The sequence below is a fragment of the Schistocerca piceifrons genome, chromosome 5 (assembly GCF_021461385.2).
Source record: "Schistocerca piceifrons isolate TAMUIC-IGC-003096 chromosome 5, iqSchPice1.1, whole genome shotgun sequence".
Classification (NCBI taxonomy): Eukaryota; Metazoa; Arthropoda; class Insecta; order Orthoptera; family Acrididae; genus Schistocerca; species Schistocerca piceifrons.
Window position 1 is genome coordinate 480,756,426 of NC_060142.1, and position 24,112 is coordinate 480,780,537.

Consider the following 24,112-nt stretch of genomic DNA (forward strand, 5'->3'; position numbering starts at 1 on the left):
CAACCATCGGCGACACCAGTCTCCCACTTCCCAGCCAGAGAAGTGTAAGTCTTCTTCAGCTCCTCTCGCCAGGAAGGGATTCCTTGGGTCACTCCCTTCCCAGGTTTCTGCTAGTGGGAAAGATGATGCCTGCCAGTGGCTGAAGTGCTTAAAAGGAGCTGGTCGTAGGGCTTCACGATCCTCCTCAGACCTGGAGACTGTACCAGTGAAGCCCTCCCAGCTGGAGAATCCCAAGGAGCAGCAAGAAAAGTCCAAAAGGAAGACCCCTAAGACCAAGGAAATCGCTTTTGCGTGTCCATCCTTTTAGCAGAAGGTCCCTGGGACAACGGCCGTTTACTATCGTGACAAAAAATAAAAACCCCTACAGCCGTCCTTATGATTTTATTTTGTCACTATCAGTTTCAACGCTTCATTGCATCATCTTCAGGCTGTTTTGATGGGGTACAGGTTGATACGATCCCCATGCATAACTCATCAGTTGCCAGCATTACTGGATTCACAGATAATGTGTCAGCACTCCAACCATGCTGAGTACTGACACATTATCTGCGAATCTAGTAATGCTGGCAACTGATGAGTTATGCATGGGGATCGTATCAACCTGTATCCCATCAAAACAGCCTGAAGATGATGCAATGAAGCATTGAAACTGATAGTGACAAAATAAAATAAAATAAAATCATAAGGACGGCTGTAGGTGTTTTTATTTTTTGTCGCAAGGAAATTGCGGTGGCACCCACACCACCACTACCTACAAGCTCTGCGACTGGAGATGAGGTGGAGATTCTGGTGTCCGCTGTGGACATATATCTCGCCGGACCCTCAAACACAATGGATATAGACTGCTCAGGCAATAAGTCGGTGGCTGCAGGTGACCCTGAGTCGTAAACTGCCTCATTGAATTTTCAATGCCTTCCCAGTCTCACGATGTCATCCTCCAGTGGAATTGCGGCGGTTTTTTCCACCGCCTGGCTGAGCTACAGCAACTAAGCTCTACACCTGCTTTCTGCATTTCCCTCCAGGAAACCTGGTTCCCGGCAATGCAGACCCTTGTCCTCTGCCACTATAAGTTATATTACAGGAACCGTAGTGACTATAATCAAGTGTCAGGTGGAGTTTGCGTTTATGTCCTAAACTTTGTCTGTAGTGAACCTGTGCCCCTTCAAACCCCTATTGAAGCTGTGACTGTCAGAATAAGGACGATGCAGGAAATAACTGTCTGCAGTGTATATCTTCCTCCAGATGGGTGCAGTACCCCTGAAAAATGTTAGCTGCATTGATTGATCAACTCCCTAAACTTTTCCTACTTTTGAGAGATTTGAACTCCCATAACACCTTGGGGTGTGTGGTAGTGATCACTTCCCCATTGTCCTGCTGCTGCCCCTGCATCAGGGCCATAGATGCTTGCCCAGATGGGCTTTGAACAAGGCGGTCTGGGGAACTTTCACCTCTGCTGTCACCGCTGAATCTCCCCCACATGGTTACATCGATGTGATAGTTGAGCAGGTGACTACAACAATCGTTAATGCGGCGAATAATGCAATCCCTCACTCTTTAGGGTACCCCTGGCAAAAGGTGGTCTCTCAGTGGTCGCTGGACGTCTCTGAAGAAATTAAGGAGTGTCGGCGAGCTCTACAGCAGCATACGCAGCACCCTTCCCTGGAGCACCCCATAGCCTTTAAGCGGCTCCGTGCCGCCAGCTTATCAAAAGACAGAAGCAGGAGTGTTGGGAGAGATACGTCTTGACCATTGTATGCCATATGTCACCTACCCAAGTCTGGACGAAGATCAGATGTCTTTTTGAGTACCAGACCCCAAAAGGTGTCCCTGGCATTAAGATAAATGGCCTGTTGTCTACCGATGCAAACGCTCGAGCCTCTGCGCCAGAGAACTATCCCCCACCCTTTCGCACCCTCAAACGGTGGGTGGAAAGGAAAGTCATCTCATTCGTTACGCGCCACAGGGAACCCTATAATGCCCCATTTACAGAGTGGGAGCTCCTCAGTGCCCTTGCACATTGCCCTGACACAGCTCCTAGGCCAGATCGGATCCACGGTCAGATGATTAAACGTCTCTCATCTGACTACAAGCAACATCTCCTCGTCATCTTCAACTGGGTCTGGTGTGATGGCGTCTTTCCATCGCAATGGTAGGAGAGCACCATCATTCCTGCACTTAAACCCGGTAAAAACCTGCTTGATGTGGATAGCTATCGGCCCATCAGCTGTATCAACATTCTTTGTAAGCTGCTGGAACGTATGGTGTGTTGGCGGTTGGTTTGGGTCCTGGAGTCACATGGCCTACTGGCTCCATGTCATTGCGGCTTCTGCCAGGGTCGCTGTACCACCGATAATCTTGTGTCCCTCGAGTCTGCCATCCGAACAGCCTTTTACAGATGCCAACACCTAGTTGCCATCTTTTTTTTATTTACGAAAAGTGTATGACATGACCTGGCGACATCATATCCTTGCCACATTATACGAGTGGGGTCTCCGAGGCCCGTTCCTGATTTTTATCCAAAATTTCCTGTCGCTTCGTACTTTCCACGTCCAAGTTGGCGCCTCCCATAGTTCGCCCCATATCCAGGAGAATGGGGTCCTGCAGGGCTCCGTATTAAGTGTATCTCTTCTTTTAGTGGCCATTAATGGTCAGCAGCAACTGTAGAGCTGTCCGTCTCACCTTCTCTGTATGCAGACGACTTCTGCATTTTGTACTGGTCCACCAGTGCTGGTGTTGCTGAGAGGTGCCTATGGAGAGCCATCCACAAGGCGTAGTTATGGGCTCTAGCCCACGGTTTCCAGTTTTCAGCTGCAAAGATGTGTGTTATGCACTTCTGTCAGCATCCCTCCACTGGAACCAGAACTTTATCTTAATGACAGTCCACTCACTGTAGTAGAGACATACCAATTGTTAGGACTGGTTTTAGGCACCCAATTGACTTGACTTCCTCATCTTCATCAGCTTAAGCGGAAGTGCTGGCAACACCTCAATGCCCTCTGCTGCCTGAGCAACACCAACTGGGGTGCAGATCACTCTACACTGCTGCAGCTCTACAGAGCCCTTGTTCAATCACGCCTTGACTGTGGGAGTCTGGTTTAGGGCTCAGCGGCACTCTCAGCATTGCGTTTACTTGATCCATTGCACCACTGTGGCGTTTGCTTAGTGACAGGAGCTTTTAGGACGAGTCCAGTGACCAGTGCCCTGGTGGAGGCAGGAGTCCCTCCATTGCAGGTTAGACGTGCACAATTGCTCTCCAGTTATGTTGCACATTTTCGTAGTTCTCCTGTGCATCCGAATTGCTGTCTCCTTTTCCCACCCAAGGTGGTTCATCTCCCGCATTGGCAGCCCGGGTCAGGTCTTACAGTTGAAGTTTGTGTGCAATCCCTCCTCTCCGAACTGGAGTCCTTGCCTTTACAGCCTGTAGTTGAGGTTCATTCACATACACCTCCATGGAGTACATCTTGGCCGCAGCTTCACCTGGACCTATCACATCGCCCTAAGGACTCAGTTAACCCTGTGACCCTCCGCTGTCACTTCCTCTTGATTCTCAACATGAACCATAGCCATGAAGTGGTTTACACCAATGGCTCGATGGCTGATCATCACATTGGCTTTGCCTATGTTCATGGAGGACATATAGAACAGTACTCCTTGCCAGATGGCTGCAGTGTTTTCACTACAGAGCTGGCGACCATATCTCGTGCTCTTGAGCACATCGGCTCATGCCCAGACGAGTCATTTCTCTTGTGTACTGACTCCTTGAGCAACCTACAAGCTATCAACCAGTGCTATCCTCGTCATCCTTTGATCCTTTGGTAGCGACCATCCAGGAGTCCATCTATGCCCTGGAACGGTCTAGTCATTTAGTGTTGTTTGTCTAGACCCCAGGTCATGTCGGAATCCCAAGCAACCAACTTGCCAACAGGCTGGCCAAACAGGCAGTACAGAAACTGCTTTTGGAGGTCGGCTTCTCTGAAACTGACCTGCATTCAATATTACACCGCAAGGGTTTGTGGCTTAGGGAGACAGAATGGCATAACCTTAGTGCGCACAACAAGCTGGGTGCCATTAAGGAAACGACGAATGTGTGGAAGACCTCTGTGCATGCCTCTCACAGGGACTCTGGTCCTCTGTTGGCTCTACATTGGCCATATGTGGCTGACGCATGGTTACCTCCTCCATCGTGAGGACCCACCTTGATGTTGCTGTGGCTCACGAATAACTGTTGTCCATCTCTTGCTGGACTGCCCACTTTTAGCCGCTCTGTGGTGGACTTTTAACTTTCTCAGCACCCTACCTTCGGTGTCGGGCAACAATGCCTCAACAGCAGCTTTAGTTTTACGTTTTAATTGTGAGAGTGAGTTTTATCATTTGCTCTAAGTTTAAGCACATGTCCTTTGTCCCTGTGTGTCCTCCACCCTAGTGCTTTCAGGGTGAGGGTTTTAATGTGTCGCAGAATGGTTGGCTTTTCCTTTTTATCCTCATGGTCAGCCAGCCACAATAACCTGCTTTCTTGTTTTAACCTCTTCCACCTGTTTCTTGCGTCTTTGTGGTTTTCGTGTCCCCTTTTGTCCATTTAAGTGGTTGTTGCCCTTCAGTCGTTGTTGTGGTTTTTCCTTTCATTCTGTTTTGTGTTGTCTCATTGCCTTATTGTCAACCTTGTGTCATTGTTTCCTTCGGAGCAAGGGACTGATGACCTCATAGTTTGGTCTCTTCCCTCCCCCCCCCCCCCCCCCCCTTTAAACCAACCAACCCGCACTGCAGCGAGCATGTCTTGAGTTACAGCTTCCACAGCTGCTGCTATGCAGAGTCTCAGTTCATTCATTGTTTTTGGTAATAGAGGCACATAAAAAGAATCTTTTATAAACTCCCACAAGAAGTAATCACATACAGTCAGGTCCAGTGACCTTGGAGGCCAGTAATGTAAAGCTAACCATTTGATCAAGTGTGGCTGATCCATTATTCAATAATTATTTGATTTAAAAATTACTGCACTTCCAGATGCCAGTGTTACTACCTAGTGGGAACCATGTAAAACTAAAGAGTTTGCTCTTTCCAACAGTATGTAGTTCATGCACTTATCTCAAATAACATAAATTATGATTTTTTTTTTTTTTTAAATCGGATGATTCTTTTTGATACACCCTGTATATTGCTTAACATGCAGATAAAGTTCTATATCCACAGATACAGTCTGTTGTCTCCTGATGCTGCTACAATGTCAGAAAACATGAGACAAGTGGAATATATGCAGTCATCCTCGAATTGCAAATGAAGTCTGAAGTACATGGTGCTTATTAAATTTTCTTAGAGCTTCCAGTTACTAATGGTGGCAACTTTTCATTTCTATAAATATTATTTGCACTGGTTTGCTGCTATGCAGTTCCTCTATTTTGTAAATTGTGAATATCCTAATACAGTAAAAACCTCATAATAATTAATCCACTTTTAAGAAATTCCTGTGTGTAATTAGTATTTTTACCAGTCACCAGGAGAATACTACTGAAACTTTATTTTTAATTAAATCTGCCTCAGGAAATAGTTTACTTGAATATGAATCTATTTACTATGTAAGATTCATTTGTGAGAAATTTCTTAGATGTACAACAATATGGCTTTTCTTGCATTTACACCAAGACATTTTGCCAAAATGCTAATAAAGTAAACAGGGGTAATTCTCAATTGATTCTGGTGGTGAGAAATTTCGAAATCCATTCTACCAGCTTCACTTATTAAGTTGTGGACTCTTTGCATGTTTACATTACCATGAAGTTTGCAGAACAATGCAGTAGTTCACATACAATATGTGTACGTGTTTATAGTTTCATGTAATTATGTTCAACAAGCAAAAGAAACCAGAAACCAACTATTCAACAGAAGCTGGTGATTTTTATGGTACTGAAAAGACAAGTGTAACAAGAAACTGTCCAATATATAGAAAGAGAAGTGCAACATCATTCGTAGGTTATGACTGTCCTCTTCAAATGGTTCCATGAGGTCAGTGAAAGAATGCCTTTCTTTGGGTATTGTATCTTGGAATCTGCAAAAAATCATGTGAAGTCTTGAATACATTGATCTGGCCACCTTGATTAGAAAGAATGCCCTAAAATTAAGTAGATAAAGTGAGGATCTGAAACGTTGTACAATAAGACTTTTCCATAGCTGAAAGAAAAATATGATCCCAGAAGAATTTTTACATTTATTGAAACTTTTACTGTTTAATTCTCACAGCAATGGACATTGTTCAGGAGGCAAAAAGGAGCAATGAAAATTCAGCACAATGGTTGCTTGTTAATATTTATGGACATGAAAAGTCGCTGCCAGTAGTAACTGGATGTTTTAAGAACATACTTAAGACTACAGTTGCAATTAAAGAATAACAGCACATATTTATGAGGTTGCTTAGATCCCTGATTGGAGCAGTGGATGAAAGACTTTTCTTATAACTAACATGCAATTTACATTCAGTGGTCATACCCTTTCAGGAATGGTAATATTGTGTCTTTCTGAAAACAGCAATTGACATCTGCACCTCTGGATCTGGGCATAATTCACTCAGTGCCGGCAAAATATAGTGGTCATTTTTTCATAGGTCAGTTTCAGCCAGTGTATAAAAGGAAGTTATGGAAATTAAACATTTTACAGGCTTCCACTTTTTTTCTGCCTGGAATGCTGTAACGCACCAGATTTCATTGAACTATGTTGTAAATATTGACTTTGTTAAAATATTGGTTGTATTGGTTGCTGCAGATGATTATTTCCCTAAAGAAGGATTGAAAGTAATAATGCATGACTTGGCAAGTGGGACATTTAGTGGTTGTTTCTTGTGACAACATGCTGACTTCCACATCTATATGAATGAGAAATGCACAATGCTGTTGTGAAGAAGAAGCTGAAACATATGGTCATGGCAGTTAGAATGACAAAGAAGAGAAGAAAACATTTTGCTGTAGATATGCTATGACTTTACACTATTAGGAATTGTTTTGCCTCAGTTCAGTCAGTAATTGTGAACATCAGCCAGCTGTAATGAGAACTTCTATCAGTGTGTTGTTCTACAAGGAAGAAGAAAATTACTCTTATGGAAATGGAAATGTCGTATGACTAATGCCTCCTGTCAGGTAGACTGTTCGCCAGGTGCAAGTCTTTAGATTTGACGCCACTTCAGCGACTTGCACATCGATGGGGATGAAATGATGATGATTATTACAACGCAAATTACTCTTATCAGTACTCCTCATGCCATGTTCATAAGTTGAATAAACAGCATTTCATGCAACTTTACTTCTTTTTCTGAGTACGTCCCTCAAGTTAAGATCCAGGTTAGTGATCACGTGATTAGAGAGTACTTACATCACTTAAAAATGCCCAGATTCAGATTATGAGTAATTCGTTCATTGTAATTAAGTTAAATCACTATTTACAGAAAAACATCATTTCATTAGAGAACTGTGTGGTGTAACAGAGATCCATTCAGAAGAGAGTTACTTTGTACATAAGCTGCTAACTACATATTATATTCTTCAGAAATGTTTAGACTTAAGTGGTATGACACTGCCACACTTGTTCACAGTACATAGCAAAGAAGAAGAAGACTCAATTGATATTTGTGTTTGTGCATGTTTTGTATTCAAGTGTGGATTTTCCATCAATAACTTGCATTTTACTGCAAGAATCATTCATCAAGTAAGCATGAAGATGTTGCACAGCTGTTTCGTGGCACCTGGCCATTTTCTCTCTGTTCAATACGTTGGAGATTAAAGCTTGGTTAATATAGGAATACTGTAGGCTATTCACATTCAGAGTGTAACAAGCTATGAGACGGAACACAATAATTTTAAGTAATGTTATTTTTTCTGTGCTGAATTTCATGAACACCACAGTCATTAATGATTTTTATGAATAATGGAACCATCCACAAATTTGACTGTTTGCATTATTCACCAACCATATAGGTAATGTTTAAGCCTGAGTAAACAGGTATTTGTGGTTCGGAAAAATTGGGTGGCTAAGTTTTACATGAATCAGTAGCTCAAAATTAACAAAATTGTATCAGTGTCTCATTCATTTCAGTATGAAATTGTTGCTGAGCATCAGTTTCACTGCAGAACTGGCACAGTGCATATGGTGCCCATGATATTTGCAGAACCCCAAAAGCAAGAGCTACATTAATATTACTGTATAATTATGAATGTGATGGCCACACATACATTGGACAGTATCTCTTCGATATCCAGTGGGAAGAAAATGGAAATGTATGTTGTAATACCATGGTCATATGCTACCAAAATTACAGAAATTCCAACAAAATTTACCTTTGTAAAAAAATTATGAACTTTTTGTTCTTTTCTTGGACCATCACAGGACTGTAAGCATTTTTGTTGGCGCAAACTTTCATTGTCATTTCCCTGGTCCATGACAATGAAGAAATATTTTGCATTCAGATACATCACACATCTTGGAAATTTCCAGAATTGACACTATGTGATTGAATTGCCAGATAACCCTATGATGTAAGAAGGTACTGCTTAACTGTATCACTGATATCTCATTGCTTAAAATGACTGTGGAGAAACAGATGAAAGAATTGGACAGAATAATTATTCAGTTAATCTTAATAGATATCATTGTACGCTGTAAGTTTCTTATTATCTGAATGAGGTACATCATTTTTTGTGGCAGATTTAGATGAATTTAAGTTCAGTAAACCTAAAATATTTTTTTTGATGCAGAATACTTTAATTTTTCAATTTAGGGTATAAACGTACATACTGAGGACATATTGAGGGATCCATCACAAATAAAATTGGTAACTGATGCGGGATTAATAATTTTCTGTTGGGGTGAGGATAACAATGATACTGCCACTATTAAACATCTGAAGAGCCTTGGACTTCATGCTATAATTTATGATAAGTGAGTATACAAGCTTAAATGTTATCATTATGGATTTCATGTTCACTCATTGACTCAGAAAATACTGAGTGGTTATAATTAAACCGACGGTGTTCAGAGTGCTGCAATGTGGGCTGTATACACTGTAGGATGCTGAAACATCATAGATACCTGTTTGTTAATAGGTTTGCTTGTGGAGTATGCTGTAAAATATAATAGCTCCACTTTCTGTCACCAGTTGAAAATTTGGTGCATGTAAGACCAATGGGACGAATGTTCAAATTCGTGATAACTATGGCACATTATTAGGATATTCTCATAAGTTACAAAATGTGTTCATAAGTTCTCCCAGTTCAACAGTGTGCTGTTTCCACACCACAGCTTGGTCGACAATTGCTCACAGCATATCTGGTGTAATCAGAGTGGTATGATGTCATATGTTAGCCGTCAGATCAGGAAGAATCTGGATATGTTCCTGATTGACACTATCTTTCGGATATCCCCACAACCAGAAGTCACATGGATTAGGTCAGGGGATCTGGAAAGCTACACATCTCAAAAATGCATAGAGATGATGCATTCATTATCAAAGGTATCTTGAAGCAAACCTGTCACCTGCCAAGTGTGGTGTCACCCTATCTTGCATGAAAATAGTGGTTTGGACACTGTTAAGTTCTTGCAAATCTGAACTCACATATTGCACAAGGAGGTCCTTACAAGCAAGTGTCAGCTGTCCACCTAACAGGTCTGCATGGTGTCACCTCCCAGGAGGAAATTGGACTGAGAGTGAAGGAGCTTGTGAAAGGACACCACAGAGTCACACTCCCTAAACTGAGTGCTGTTCCTGCATAACATGTGGATGAGTAAAACTCCATATGAACAGTTCTGTGCGTTTATGGAACCCTGCATAGTAAAATGTGACTCGTCTGTTCAAAGAATATTCCCCATCCACATGTCATCCATTTCAATGCGTGCCAACAAACAAAAGGTAAAGTCACAACATTGTAGTCTATCTTGGGGCTTCATTCGGTGCACACTCTGAATCTTGTGGGGATACCAGTGTAAAATGTGCCCCAAAAATCTTTTGAATTGTTGATGGGGGGGGGGGGGGGGGAGAGAGAAGTCCTGTTTCACAGCTCGTTGAAGCACTGGCTGCAGAATTAGAGGTTTGTTCTGCCCGGGCCGCCTCCCTCTCCCTGCTGCACCACATAATTCAACTATTTCTTCAAATTTCTTGATCATATTATTTAGCTCATTTATTGACATGGGGCCTCTTTGAAGCTGTTTGTGTCGGCAATATTCCCGCAATGCAGCATGGCTAAATTGTGGCCATTTTGAGAAAAAAACTTTACCAGCAGTGTATGGTCGTTTTTCTCAATAGCCGTTGTGTTTCATACAGAAAACTTAAACTTTCTTAACCCTTTATACCAAGAGTCACTTCAAAAAAGAAATCAACAAGTCTCGCCAAGCAACAAATAGCATACTGACGTCAAAACAGTAAACATTTCACATTCTGGCAGCTTACAGTGCCATATTTTCACCTGGTGGCAGAAAGTGAAACTATTATGTTTTTCAGCATATTCTGTGTGCGCACCAATTAATGAACATACCTATGATGTTTCAGCATCCTGCGATGTATGCAGCCCACACTGCAGCACTCGGAACACCATCAGTTCAATTACAGTCACCTGGTAGTTTGTTGTGTAATGTGTAAGAATTATGTATAGAAATGTCTTATTGTGCAGTGTTAATTTAAATTATAAGATGCAACTAAATAAAACAGAATTAAATACATGCATTAAAGGTAAAGTTCTGTTAATATTGTACATTTGATTCTTAACTTTCAAATTAATTAACTCATGTAGGGATTATTTTTGGCATTGCCTTTACATTGAGTGTATGCTAACTAAATTATTATACTTCTGGTTTGGAATCCAATTGACAAATTAAATGGGGTTTCTAAAATGAGGCTTCTGATGTTTGAGACAGGGAAGTTTACAGTTTGTGTATGCTGCCAGTTTTGACATATGACAGTGATGTATGGACTTCAGTGAGAAAACTATTTTTGAACTGAGAGTTACTTGGCAAGCAGTTATGGGAGGCTCATTGGACACTACCAGGAGAGGTGGGAAAACAAGGGAACAGACTGGACTGGGTGAGATAACTACGACTGTAACCAAAATTAAATTGCAGTCGGTAAACCATGTAGCAAACAGATGGTTCATGACCAAGGAAGCTTTTTGCTGAATTCAAAGAAATTAGAAGAGACTGAGGTGACAATCTAATGGAAGCTGGGTAGATGACATTAGAGAGCACACTGGAGCAATGTGGAAGAGTGTAGCTGAAGATTCTAACACAGTGAAAAGTCCACAGGAGCCTTTTATATCAAGATTCTGTGGATATTTTTGCAGTTTTTTATAGAAAGTACTTAGTTATAATTGGCAATTCAAAAAGAAAAAACAGGTTTCAATTGTTTGTTATAGGAAAACTGTAAAAGATAGAAACACATTACACGTCACTGGATGGAAGAAGGTTCAACGTTTTGACATAATGGTGCTGTTGCTTGTTTGTTGCAACAGGGTGACTACACCACAAGAAAAATCATGTTGTGTGTTGGAAGCTGCACAGAGTCAATCCCTTGTTCAAATGCAAAGTGCATTCCTCACATCTTGTGACATTTTTCTTTGAGGGTACATAAAAGAAAGAATCTTTTCCCATCTGTGGCAGCTTCTCTTCAAGAGCTCAGAAATCAAACTGTTGAAGCTGTCAATTCAGTAAACAGCAACCAGTTGCTTTGGTGTGGAATGAAGTTGACTACCGTTTTGATTTTGATGTTTCACAAGAATGCTTGGTGCTAAAGTTGAGTGTACACTATAGTGTCTGAGCAAACAACCTTTCCCTTTCTCTATCCAGTGATGTGCACAATGTGGTTCTGTCTTTCATAGTTTGTCTGTAATAAACAATTGAAATCAGTTCTTTATTTTTGAATCCCACTGTAAATATTTGCATCACTTGCAGCAAGAGTTAGGTTATTATTAAAATTTTTTGCAAGGTCATTAATGTGCAACATGGGTGTAACACACTTCTCTGGTCTATGCTTGAAATTAGAGATATGCCGATGTTGAATCTCCATCTAAGATAAGATGCTGCGCCCCCCTGACTAAAAAATCCTCAATCTAGTCACAAATTCTGTTTGATACTCCCATATGATCATGCTTTCCATAATAAGCATAGGTGTGGTATCAAGTCAAATGCTTTCCAGAAGTTGTGAAATACTGCATCCATGTCATTGTGTTAATACATGACTTTCAGGGTTTCATCTGAAACAAAAGCAAGTTGGATGTTGCTTGATAACTGTTATCGGAATTTGTTAGAGCTACTTCATATGTTTGAACACACACATAAAAGAAAGTTATAATTAGGCAAGCTATCGGAGCCAGTGGCTTGTTCTTCAGGCAAAAGGGTTGAAGGGGAAGGAATAGGGATGAAGAAAAAGGACTGGAGAGGTCTAGGAAAAGGGGTAGATTTTTGAAAAGTCGCCCAGAACCATGTATCAGGGGATACTTACCGGACGGGGTGAGAAGGAAAGACTGATTGTTGGGGACTGCATTGGACGAGATTTGAAAACCTGAGAGCTTAAAGATGGAAAATAGGGTAATATGCAAGACAGAGATTACGGCATAAACATTGTGCATGAGTTAATAAGAGTGAAAAGCTGAATGCATTGTATGTAATAAAGGTGGGAGGGGGGTGGTGAAAAATGGACAGGTAAGAAATGAAAGATATAGAAAACTAAAATGGAGTGAAGAAAGAGTAGTTACTGTGAAGAAATGCTGGGACAGAAGATATTAACGTAAGTTAAGGCCATGTGGGTGGCAAGAACCAAGGGCATGTTGTAGTGCTAGTTCCCACCTGCAGAATTCTGAGAAATAGTCTGGGGGAAGAATCCAGGTGGTGCATGTCAAGAAATGGGCACTGAGGTCACGATTGTCTTGTTGTAGAGCATGCACAGAACTGTTCACTCTTATTAACTTGCGCACGATGTTTAAGCAATAATCTTTGTCTTTCATATTACCCCGTCTCTCTCCTTTCAGCTCTCACGTTTTCAAATCTCATCCGATCAGTCCTCAACAATCGTCTTCCTTCTCATCCCGTCCGGTAAGTCTCCGCTGACTGCAGTTCTGGGTGATTTTTCCGAAATCTACTCCTTTTCCTAGACCTCTCCAGTCCTTTTCCTTCACCGCTCTTCTTTCCCCTTCAACCCTTGTGCCTGAAGGGGAGGAGCCACTGCCTTTGAAAGCTTACCTAATTATAAGCTTCTTTTATGTGTGTGTTCTGCTGCCTGTGTGGTGATAGATCTTTTTATCCATCCAATTAAATTACTTTGTCAAAAATCGATTGTTTTTGTTATACAGGGTGAGGCAGTGAAACGGCATGATTTTGTAAAACCACCAAAGATTTATTTACAAGTAAAATCATAATAGTTGAACATGGATCTCAAGTACAAGAGTGGAAATTAAAGATGTAACTTAAAAACAATCATTTTTTAAATATGGTGTCAGTGAGGTGTCGTCCTTGGTTTTGCACACATTGTCTAAGCCTGAGATGAAATTGTCCCATGACGTTTCGTAGCATCTGTACTGGAATGTTGTTAATTGCCTGTCGAATTCGCTCCTTCAAGTCTTCTTTTGTTCTTGGTGGATTTTCCTGGAAGACTTTGCACTTGAGGTAGCCCCAAAGAAAAAAGTCTGGTGCCGTCAGATCTGGTGAACGGGCAGGCCAGGGGAAATCGCCATTCCTGCTGATTAGACGTCGTGGAAATGCAAGTCTGAGCAATTCCATTGAGACATTAGCAGTATGGCTTGTTGCACCATCTTGCTGGAAGAGTGTTTCAGCATCTGGATCATGTCGATCAATTCCAGGCAGACCAAAAATGGTCAACATGTCAGCATAACGTCCAGAGTTTACCGTCACTGTGTTGCCATCTTCATCTTCAAAAAAATAGGGCCCCACGATTCCACGAGATGACATTGCGCACCAGACTGTTACTTTTTCAGAATGGAGAGGTTTTTCATGAAGTTCGTGCGGGTTATCTGAGGACCAATATCTGAAGTTTTGCTTATTTACGTACCCACTAAGATGAAAGTGGGCTTCATCACTCATCCATAAGTTATGCACTCTTTCTTCATTTCGTTCAATAACGTTAAGCATTGACTGGCAAAAGCGTATACGGTTATTGTAGTCATTAGGTTTAAGGGCTTGCACTACCTGAATTTTGTATGGATGATAGAGAAGGTCACTCTTCAAAATCCGTCTTACTGATCGATTGCTGAGACCAAGTTCTGCGCTGTGCCGTCTCGCGGACTTCGTCCCAACGCTTCGCGCACACGATTAATGTTCTCGGGTGTCCGGATTGTTTTTGTGCTGCCGCCTCTTTTCTTTGTTGTGCTAGCAGTAGCTTCAAAGGTTTTAACCCAAAGGAGAATGGCTTTCCTTGATGGCACGGGAGCCCGTGGCGGCAGGTTGAATTCACGACGAAAGGCGCGTTGAGCACCAACCACACTATCCGCGTTTTTGTAATATGCCTTTACGGCATATGCACGTTGCGCACTCGACCAACGCTCCATGGCTACTGAAACTTCCACCACTCTAGACGCCCAAGGTCACTTCCCCACTCTCGCAACCCCCCTCCGCGCCCGACAACCACTATCGAAATCGTGCCGTTTCACTGCCTCACCCTGTATTATTTCATTGTGTTTGAGTATTCTACAACAGATGCAGGTCAGTAATATTGGATAGTAGCTTTGTTTATCAGTTATGCTACCCCTTTTGTACACAGGTATAATCTATGTTTTCTTCGCTCCACTTGGCAAAAAATTTTTGCGCGAAGTGTCTTCAGTGTATCGGCGTTACAAGCGAGCTAACTCGGCTACAAATCCTGTATGGAATATGATAGTGATTCCATCATGCCATGAGCCTTGTCAGTAGTAATAAATCTAACTGTTCCTTTGTGCCACTAACACTATCATCACTCATCTTTAAAGTGTTTCCAGAATTAAACTGTAAACTGGGACAGTAGTTGTGGGTCCTCTGTTGTAACATTTGCAGTCTTTCAGCACTTTTGCTTTTGTTTTGCTATCTCAGTGTTTGTTCCTTCGTACTTGTAAGTGTGAGTATAAGTAATTTGGGTTTGACTCTCAGCCTTTATATGTGCCAAAAATTACTATGGATTTTGTGAGAAATCTTTCAATAAAATTCTGCTTCAGTAATCTTCAAAGGCTTCACTCATTGCACTTTTTAACAGCCAAATGTGTTTAATTCAGCATCTCTAACTATAGTCTTATGCTTTGTTTTACAACTTTTGTGCAGTGCTTGCTGTTTCCTTAAAAGTTTAATTGTACTGGATGTATAACCCCATCACTAGCTGCTCTACTAGATACATTCACTGATAAGCCAAAACAGATGACCACATGCTTAAAGGTATGCTAATACACCTTCTGTAGTTTGCAGAAGAATCTGAAGCAAACAATAGTGATGTTTTATTATTATTATTAAAGTTTTGAAAACACCTTGGTCTTTAGGTTGTATTAAACTTGTCACATTAATTGTGAGAAAAATGTGCGAGTAACATCGAATTGTAATTCTTCCTCGTCAGGGTGTGAACCAGCGTGGTCAAGCACTAAGATTGCTTTATGTAGGTGTCTTTTGGACCCTGGAACAAAATCTTCAAAAAAACCACCTGACCCAATATCAAACTCGAGCATTCTAACACAAAACTCTACTCACTGCACCAACTGGGCAGCACAGATACACATTACTGAATCAAGATACTAGTCATATATTTGCTTAAAATGTTACCAAGTTGCCTTTCTTTGACGTTGATTTTATACTGAATATATGGATGGGATGAAGTTTAGACACATTTTTATATCATTAATATGCAAGGAATTGCCCTGTGGCATCAGTGTGCATAAATTTTGGTTCACCCTATATAGTCCCTTTCCTCTTCATAGCTGTCACTACTCTTGATCAAATAACTGGAGATTGATTCTAAACATTAATCTCAGCTCTTGTATCAACCATTGATAGTTCAAAAACTGGCCTTTTTTTACAGTAATGATATTATGTGCTGCTTCCAGAAGTTTTTGGGGAAAAATAATCTATTCCTTTTCTCTTATGAACATCTGTTGATTTATTTGTAGTTTGCCTTCCAAAGTTGATACAAAGCTTCTAATTTTGGTACTGGTATAGTATGCAGATTCCCAACTACTTTGACAGAATTTATGCCACCTCCAGCCCCACAAAAAAAGAATAACTAACTTTACAGCTAGTGTGGCACTTCGGCACCCAGTCGGTTTGTACGTCCACAAATTCTAGAAGAAATTCTTTAACAATTTACTCCCAGTTAGTTCACAAAAGTAATACCTGAGCAAATAAATTGTCTCCCACAATCTTACTGAAGATGAAGACATTTTACTATTTATGACTGTTAACTTATTTTTAAAGAAAAAAAAAGGGTGTGGTTTGGGCTGTGTTGTAAAAAAGGGACAACTTGGCTCTGTCTGGCCACTTTATCCAGCTTCTGGTCACTGACCAGTCACATCATCTGACAAATGTGATTTGTGAAATAAGAACATTTTCAATTAAGAAGACTGAAGTAAACAACCTGTTTATATTGGTAACAAATAAATTTATTGAGAAGTAATAGTTTATAAAGTTATTCCTACTCCCCATGTTTCTTGGACTTGAATGCACAGAAACATCCTTTCCACTTTCAAGCCCAAATTTCACACAGCTCTTTTTTATATGAAATGAAACACAATTTCATGTAGCCCATCATTGGACATGAGTGATCTTGGTGAATTGTAAATAAGCCACATTATAATTTTACTTGTGGTGGCATGAACTGAAGAGCTGATCATAGTGTATACAGCACCATTCATTGCCGATTTGTGAACGAATGTGATGGTGCCACCCTTCCTGCCAGTGAGGTGTTCCCAAATATATTTAAACTGGAGATGCTAATTGTAAGTTACATTTAAACTGTGACACTGCAATCTCCAGGGTCAATGGACAAATGATTTGCATTATCTGGATCTGAATTTCTTTATTAGATGCTACTGCTCCTGTGTCCCGTTTGAGGATCTTTAAGTCCCACTTGTAGGCATGAACATGTGTTATTGTAAGTTTATTGAATGGCATGGAATTTGAATTAAGTAAGTCACATAAAGTCTAATACAAAAATGCTAAAACAAGATTACATATGTTGTCAAATTAAGCCTTGTCTCATTCTGATACAGAATATTGTCTATAATGTGATCTAAACATGATGAATGAGTTCAGCTAAGTTATGCTATCTCCTTTTGTGCTGACAGGTATGAATTTTCAACAGTCGAAGACCCTGGAAATAGTTATGGTCAGCATGAGTGTTGGAAATAGCCTTTGTGTGTATTGCATTTTTGCAGAGTTAATTTGTTGAGATTGATCTCTCCTGCAGTCAGTTTGTAACTGTGATTGTAGATATTTGTTAAAAGGTTTCACTATGGAAGAAAGAGTGAAATAGCTGTGCAGTACTGAGCTCCATAAGTGCCAACAGTGTATCAGCAGTTCAAGTCTCTACGCTATTTGTCTCTCAAGTTGACTAGCTGTGTTGGTCTTTGAGGACAATTACTGCAGTAGAAAAACCAGGGAAATATGATACTACCTGTAGGTGAAGTCTTGGATTTGTTTGTATTCGCTTTCTCAGTACCACACTAAGTCTAGAAGAGTAATTCTTTGCTCCGTGACAGTGCACATTTTGAGATGTGGGAAATATGGCTTTAGATATACATTTCAATGAACTTGCTAAAACATTAAATTGGTATTCAAGAGCCAAGGTAAAACTGCCATATTCCCGAAATAGAGTAGTGTTGGAAAGTGTGTGTGGTAGCTGTTTTCTTCTCTATAATTGCAGTATTAAAATATTTGTGCTGATTGTTTAGCAACAATTGGCTTCAGAGATTTTGAAGACTCCCAGACCATATGGCTGTTGCCCATGTGGTTGTTCTTCATTTCAAAAACTAAAGATTTAGTTGAAAGGACAGTGATATGCAGCGGATGAAGATTTGTAGTAGATGTGATAAGATAAATTTTCCCAACTACCAGAAATAAAAAGTAAAAAATGCTCTCAATAATTTCACTGACAAAAACTGAACAGTAGTAAACTTTCATCACACATTTGTATAAGTACAAAGAATTCTGTACCAGCCCATGCAAAGAAAATGTTTTAAATGTTTGACATTTAGTACAATGGTTTATAAGCATTTGATATTATTTTGTTCTACCTCACTTATCTGCTTTCTACCATTTCTCATGTTTTCGAATGTCATCTCTTCGTACTATTTCAAAGTTGAATTCCCTCTTGTGTTCTTTGGCTGCCTTGGCATGATAATTATTACACACTTCTTTTCAGAATTGATAAGTTTGGCACAAAAGAAGTAAAGGAGAGCATATTCCTTGTGGAAGCTAGAGAAGGGCAGAAAAATTTATTGCAGATTGCACAAGAAGTGGATAAAAAGCAGTCCTCTGATAACAGTCCATTGATGCACGCCTCTGTCACACCTGCTGCAGTAAGTGAAATTAAAAACATTGCTATCACTTTTTCAACAACATTGCTTTCAATTCCGTTTTTCTTTGCTCTACTTCTCCTTGATATTTCTGATATTTGTTTCAGGATTACCAGCTGCACATTTCTACAAACTGCACTCCTCTAAATGATGATCCTCTTTCAACCTCAGCAGTGCTTATGAAAAATTTGGGGTCGTCTATGGATGTCTCTGAACCTCTTACTAGTATAAAGTCAAGCTGATGTTAACATGTTGAGTAGGCAATACAATTGACACCAAAATAATTTAACCACATGCCGTAATTATGGTGCAAGAGGAAAAATATTTATTTTACTAGGGACAGTGACTGGAAATGTTAAGAGAAGCCTCTTAGTTTTGTTTCATAAGCAATAATTTAGTATTCAGAATCTGAGTGATCTCTAATGTAATTTAACTTATTACTCAAGCCAGTGATCTGACTTGAAAATTATTATATGACCTCATATTCATTGCATAATTGTTTGAAGTCAATACGTTTAAGATGCCATTCTTGAATTAATTCACCACAAATACATCATTACAATTTCTATTTGAAAAGTTTCTTTTTCTATTCCACACAATAATAATTAACTCATAGTTGTAGAAAGAACTACGTACGTTGTAGTTTGGGATTCTGACTATTAAATAATTGTCTGGTGTGTGTTTGACTTTCAGTAGATCGTAAACATAGCATACATGCTTCTTTGAATATATGTCTGTAAACAATATTGCAATAATCTTTGCTGTAGGTGGATTGCCTTGTCAACTGAAGGCCTCACTTTTGTGGATATAGTCTCCAAATGCAAACAAACACCCTGTGTTTAGAATTTCATGACATCATATAAAGTTGAAACCTGAAAGCATTGAAAAAAAATAATTTTACTTAAATAAACATATACCTGTAACCAGTCACTTTTATTGATCTTTCACTATCATTTTGGAGGATTACACCTCCGTCACCAGATGAAACTACTTAAATTAACAAAACATGTTGCTCACTCTGACAGCAAAGACAAAATATGGCCCAAAAATATTAGTGCTTCGATCAGAGTTAAAAATTGTAAAATACTTTTAATACTACACACACCATAAAGATTGTCTATTTGGAGGTAAATAATGTAAAGAACTCTGAACATAGTGGCAAATGATACTGCCAACAGACACCGTAAAAGTTGTTTACTAGGAGGTAATCAATGTAAATAACTTAAAATATCCAGGGTAGAAGAATGACAATATTATGAAAAGGATAGATTGCTACTCACCCTATAGCAGAGATGTTGAGTCACAGGCAGGCACAACAAACAGACTACTAAATGTGTAAGCTTTTGGCCAGAAGGCCTTTTGAAATAGACAACACACACACACTCACACACTCACACACACACACACACACACACACACACACACACACACACACACACACACACACGACCACTGTCTCTGACTGCAGGGGCCAGAGTGCAAGCAACTGCGTGTGACTGGAGTAGTAGTCTGGGTGGTGGTGGTAGCTAGGATGGGGAGGGATAGGGAGAGCAGGGTACGTACCAGGCCCAACAGCCAGAGACAGTGGTCAAGTGTGTGTGTGAGCTGCATTTATGTGAATGTGTGTGTGTTTGTTGTGTATTTCGGAAGAAGGCCTTTTGCCCGAAAGCTTACATGGTTATAAGTCTTTTTGTTGTTCCTGTCTGTGACTCAACGTCTCTGCTGTATGGTGAGTAGCAATCTATCCTTTTCATGATATCAAAATATGACGAATGATGTTGCCAACAAGGGGGGGGGGGGGGGATGTATCTAAAAATTTTATTGGAATGGCGTGCATGTATATTCATGACTGTTGGCAGCATAATTATATTTGAAATATTTTTAATGTGTTGGAGCTATGTACTAAAATAGTTTTTTTTTTGTCTTTTGCTACTAGACAATCTCAAAAGTTTCCCAGAATAATCTTATGTACAAATTATTATTATTATTATTATTATTATTATTATTATTATTATTATTGTAAATTCCCCTCTATGAAAACATGCAGTGGAAAGATCAATAAATGTGACTTACAAATAGCTACTGAAATATATAAGTAACTAAAACCAACCACCCACATACGCATGGATGCGCATGCGATAAGACTTCAATTTTTTCCATGTTCATATGTTAAAGCAGTCAAAATTTGAAAAAAAAGAAAAAAGTAGAACACTTCATAATTTGAGTGTTACCACTTTCAATAAGTGTTTAGTATGCACTAACTGCCTAAAACCAAACAACAGGTGCTAACAACATAGTTTTATATATAAGCATCTGCATTATACAAATGCAATTTCATATTCCCTGCTATGCCAGTAGTACCACATTACAAAAATAATTTAAGTATACCATTCATTTATACATAAATATGTGGCTATAGAAGAAGCATTTGTAATTTTTCAGTGACTTCAATAGAATGAATAAGTCTATAGTTATTGAAATAAACTAATTACATGCATGAGACCACATGGGTTACAAGTGGCATATTCAAGGAGAAGCACATCAGGAAGCATCACGTAGTATCAAAAAATTGGCTGAAGAAAATTTGTCTGCTGCAGTTTGTCAAATGTTGGGAGTTTGAAGACTCATATCATAGTGAACTTAAAAAAAAAATACACACACACACACACACACACACAGAGAGAGATTTATTAAAAAAAGTATTGGCAGAAACAAATGTGATGTTGGTGCAGTTATATGAACGTCAGTTATCACAAGAAAATGCTTCTGCTGATGCACCACAGCAAAGTTGATGGCTACCAAGAATAATGAGACAACACCGAGCAAGTGTGACAGGTGCTTTCACAATTATCAGTAGTTGTCTCGAAGTACATGTAGGAGGAATTGGGCAGTAGGAAATACGTGTTAATGTTATAGCTCTTGGTTTATGGAAACCCTCTCTCTCTTCTTCTTCTTCTTCTTCTTCTTCTTCTTCTTCTCCTTCTTTTTTTTTCATGACCTGTTGACCTGTTCAGGACACTCAGTTCCTGTCTCAAATGTCCACAAACGCAGTCTCATAGTTACAAAGATAACAATGCAGAACCTCAATCACAAATCAGCAGTACATAATCAAAATTTGGCACCTTTTGTGTATAGCTGTGATTGACCTTGCACCCTATATCCACAGGTACACAAATTGAATGTAGATTCATGTACTTGTGTATACAGGGTGTAAGATCTTCTCAGCATTATTTCCCTCATCTACCATCAGTCTATCATTGATTTTAAATTCTTTGTTATTCTTCTATAATGTTTGTTTATCTCTCTCATTATCTTACCGTCTCTTTCTTTCTCCTTTTCTGTTACTGTGTTATTTAACAGTAATTGACATTGATCTTGGCTAAATATTCCTGGCCAACTTCATTACTTTAGTACTGTAGCTTGAGCTGGTACAGTTTGACAGCCATTACAATGTAGCTGTGGGTATGTAGGTGTTTTTTCAGCTCAAGTTAACTCTGGAAGGGGACATTGTCTGAAAGATTAGTAGTGTTTGCAGTCTGTTAATATGCTTATTTACCACTCAACACATCAGCTATATTGGTGAGCTGTTACCTTCGCTCCTTTCATTATATATATTCCACCAAGGATTTTGTATACACTATTACATTGCTTATGATCTTTTAGGAGTTAAGCTGAATGTACAGCTGATTCTGATTTGTGATGAAGTTGTGCATTGCCTTCTTTTTGTTAAGGAGAAAATGTTTGTGAGAATTTGAGAATGGGATTGGATATTATGAACCCAGTCATGCCATTAGAGAATATTTAAATGAAGTAGCTAAGGTGACAATAAATTTAATACTGAAAGCAGTAGATAAGACTTCATGCTGTAAGGTAATCTAGAATACAAATGAATATCAGTGTATGGAGTATGCTGGCTTTCCCATGTCCCAAAAAGGCCCCTCCAAAATTCAGGATCAAGGCAGTGTGAATAGCATTCTTTTACAGCATCTACATGCTCCACTTGATCGAACTCCAAATCCAATTCTACTCTACAGTTTTAAAATCATTGCTTTTATTCATCTAGGGTATTCAGCCAGTGTTGAATAAGACTGGGATCAGAGCTGTGTGGCAACCCATATGCACAACTTCTCAGAGAATCTCTTTGTAAGTGTTCTAAAATATCCTTCACACACTGGTACCAAGAGACAGGAATATACCAGCTGGAATAACAAAAGTGCTGATTTATGTTCCTGGTATAAGATGAGAAATGCTTCCAGTTGAATAATATTCATTTATTCTCCATCATAGATGTTGCATCCCATTTCCAAGTCATTGTAAAGCAGAGGTCTCTTAAATATAGGAATTGGTTGTAACACCATAATGCTTCAGCAAGTACAATAATAATATCTTATTCAGCATCAAATGCTTTTGAATATGCCCAAAATGTACAATTATTACAGTTTTCTGACACATTAAAAAGTCATTTTTCTGAACATGCCATACATGTTGCAAGATTGTTTTTACACAGAAATCATCTCTTACCTACTTTGCTATATATAATTTTATGCTAACATAAATATGGTAAGGAAAGTTCTGGCAGAATGTAAATAATTTAGGAATAAAGGAGACAACTCACTGAATAATAGAAGTATTGAGTTGTTGCCAGAGTCATAAAAAAGAATTGAAACTTCACTAGCTTTCGGACGAATCGAGTGTGTACTTTCGCTTGTGACAGTATTCACCCAAAAGCTAGCAGAATTTTCAGTTCTTTCTTTCTTTCTTTCTTTCTTTCCTCCTCCTCCTTCTTCTTCTTCTTCTTCTTCTTCTTCTTCTTCTTCTTCTTCTTCTTCTTCTTCCTCTTTTTTTCCTGTCAACTACTCAATGCTTCCACTCTTCGGTGATCTTATATGGATATGGTGTCTTTTTCTTTTGGACATGTCCGAAAGAACAGACACCATTGATGACCTGCAGCCGTCTAGAACGAAATTAAAATTATACTGATACCTTCAGCTGCTTACGGGCGTTGATACATATGAATGGGGATAGGTGAAAATTTGTGCCCTGACTGGGGACTTGAACCCGGGATCTCCTGCTTACATGGAAGATGCGCTACTATCCATCTGAGCAACCGAGGGCACAGAGGGTAGCGCGACTGCAGGGAGTGTCTTGCGCACGCCTCCCGTGAGACCCACATTCTCACCTTGTATGTCCACACACTACATTCGTAGTGTCCCACCCCAACACACTCATTACTCATGGAAGACATTCTTACCAAGTCCCGTAAGAGTTCGGAGAATATGTGTGCATCTGCACAGAAGAAGGTGGTCGTGGTCGGTATTGCCAGAACTATTACTTATATGGATATGGTGTCTGTTCTTTCGAACACGTCCAAAAGAACAGACACCATTGATGACCTGCAGCCGTCTAGAATGAAATTAGATCAGATAGATAGAGCATCTGCTATGTAAGCAAGAGATCCCGGGTTCGAGTCCCAGTCGGGGCACACATTTTCACCTGTCCCCGTTGATATGTATCAACGCCCGTAAGCAGCTGAAAGTATCAGTATAATTCTAATTTTGTTCTAGACGGCTGCAGGTCATCAATGGTGTCTGTTCTTTCGGACATGTCCAAAA

General features: G+C 39.7%; 1 protein-coding gene across 2 annotated transcripts in view; it reads left to right on the forward strand.

Annotated features, from left to right (window-relative positions):
* LOC124799294 (glycerophosphocholine phosphodiesterase GPCPD1-like) overlaps positions 1-21,178 on the forward strand; it is an 84,444-nt gene extending 63,266 nt beyond the window's left edge. For both annotated transcript variants that reach the window (XM_047262877.1, XM_047262876.1), the window contains exons 13-15: positions 8,756-8,916; positions 18,347-18,503; positions 18,608-21,178. In XM_047262877.1, coding sequence (XP_047118833.1) covers positions 8,756-8,916; positions 18,347-18,503; positions 18,608-18,742 — 453 coding nt within the window. In that variant the 3' untranslated portion in view covers positions 18,743-21,178. The remainder of the gene's footprint in view (positions 1-8,755; positions 8,917-18,346; positions 18,504-18,607) is intronic.
* The last annotated feature ends 2,934 nt before the right edge of the window (positions 21,179-24,112 follow it).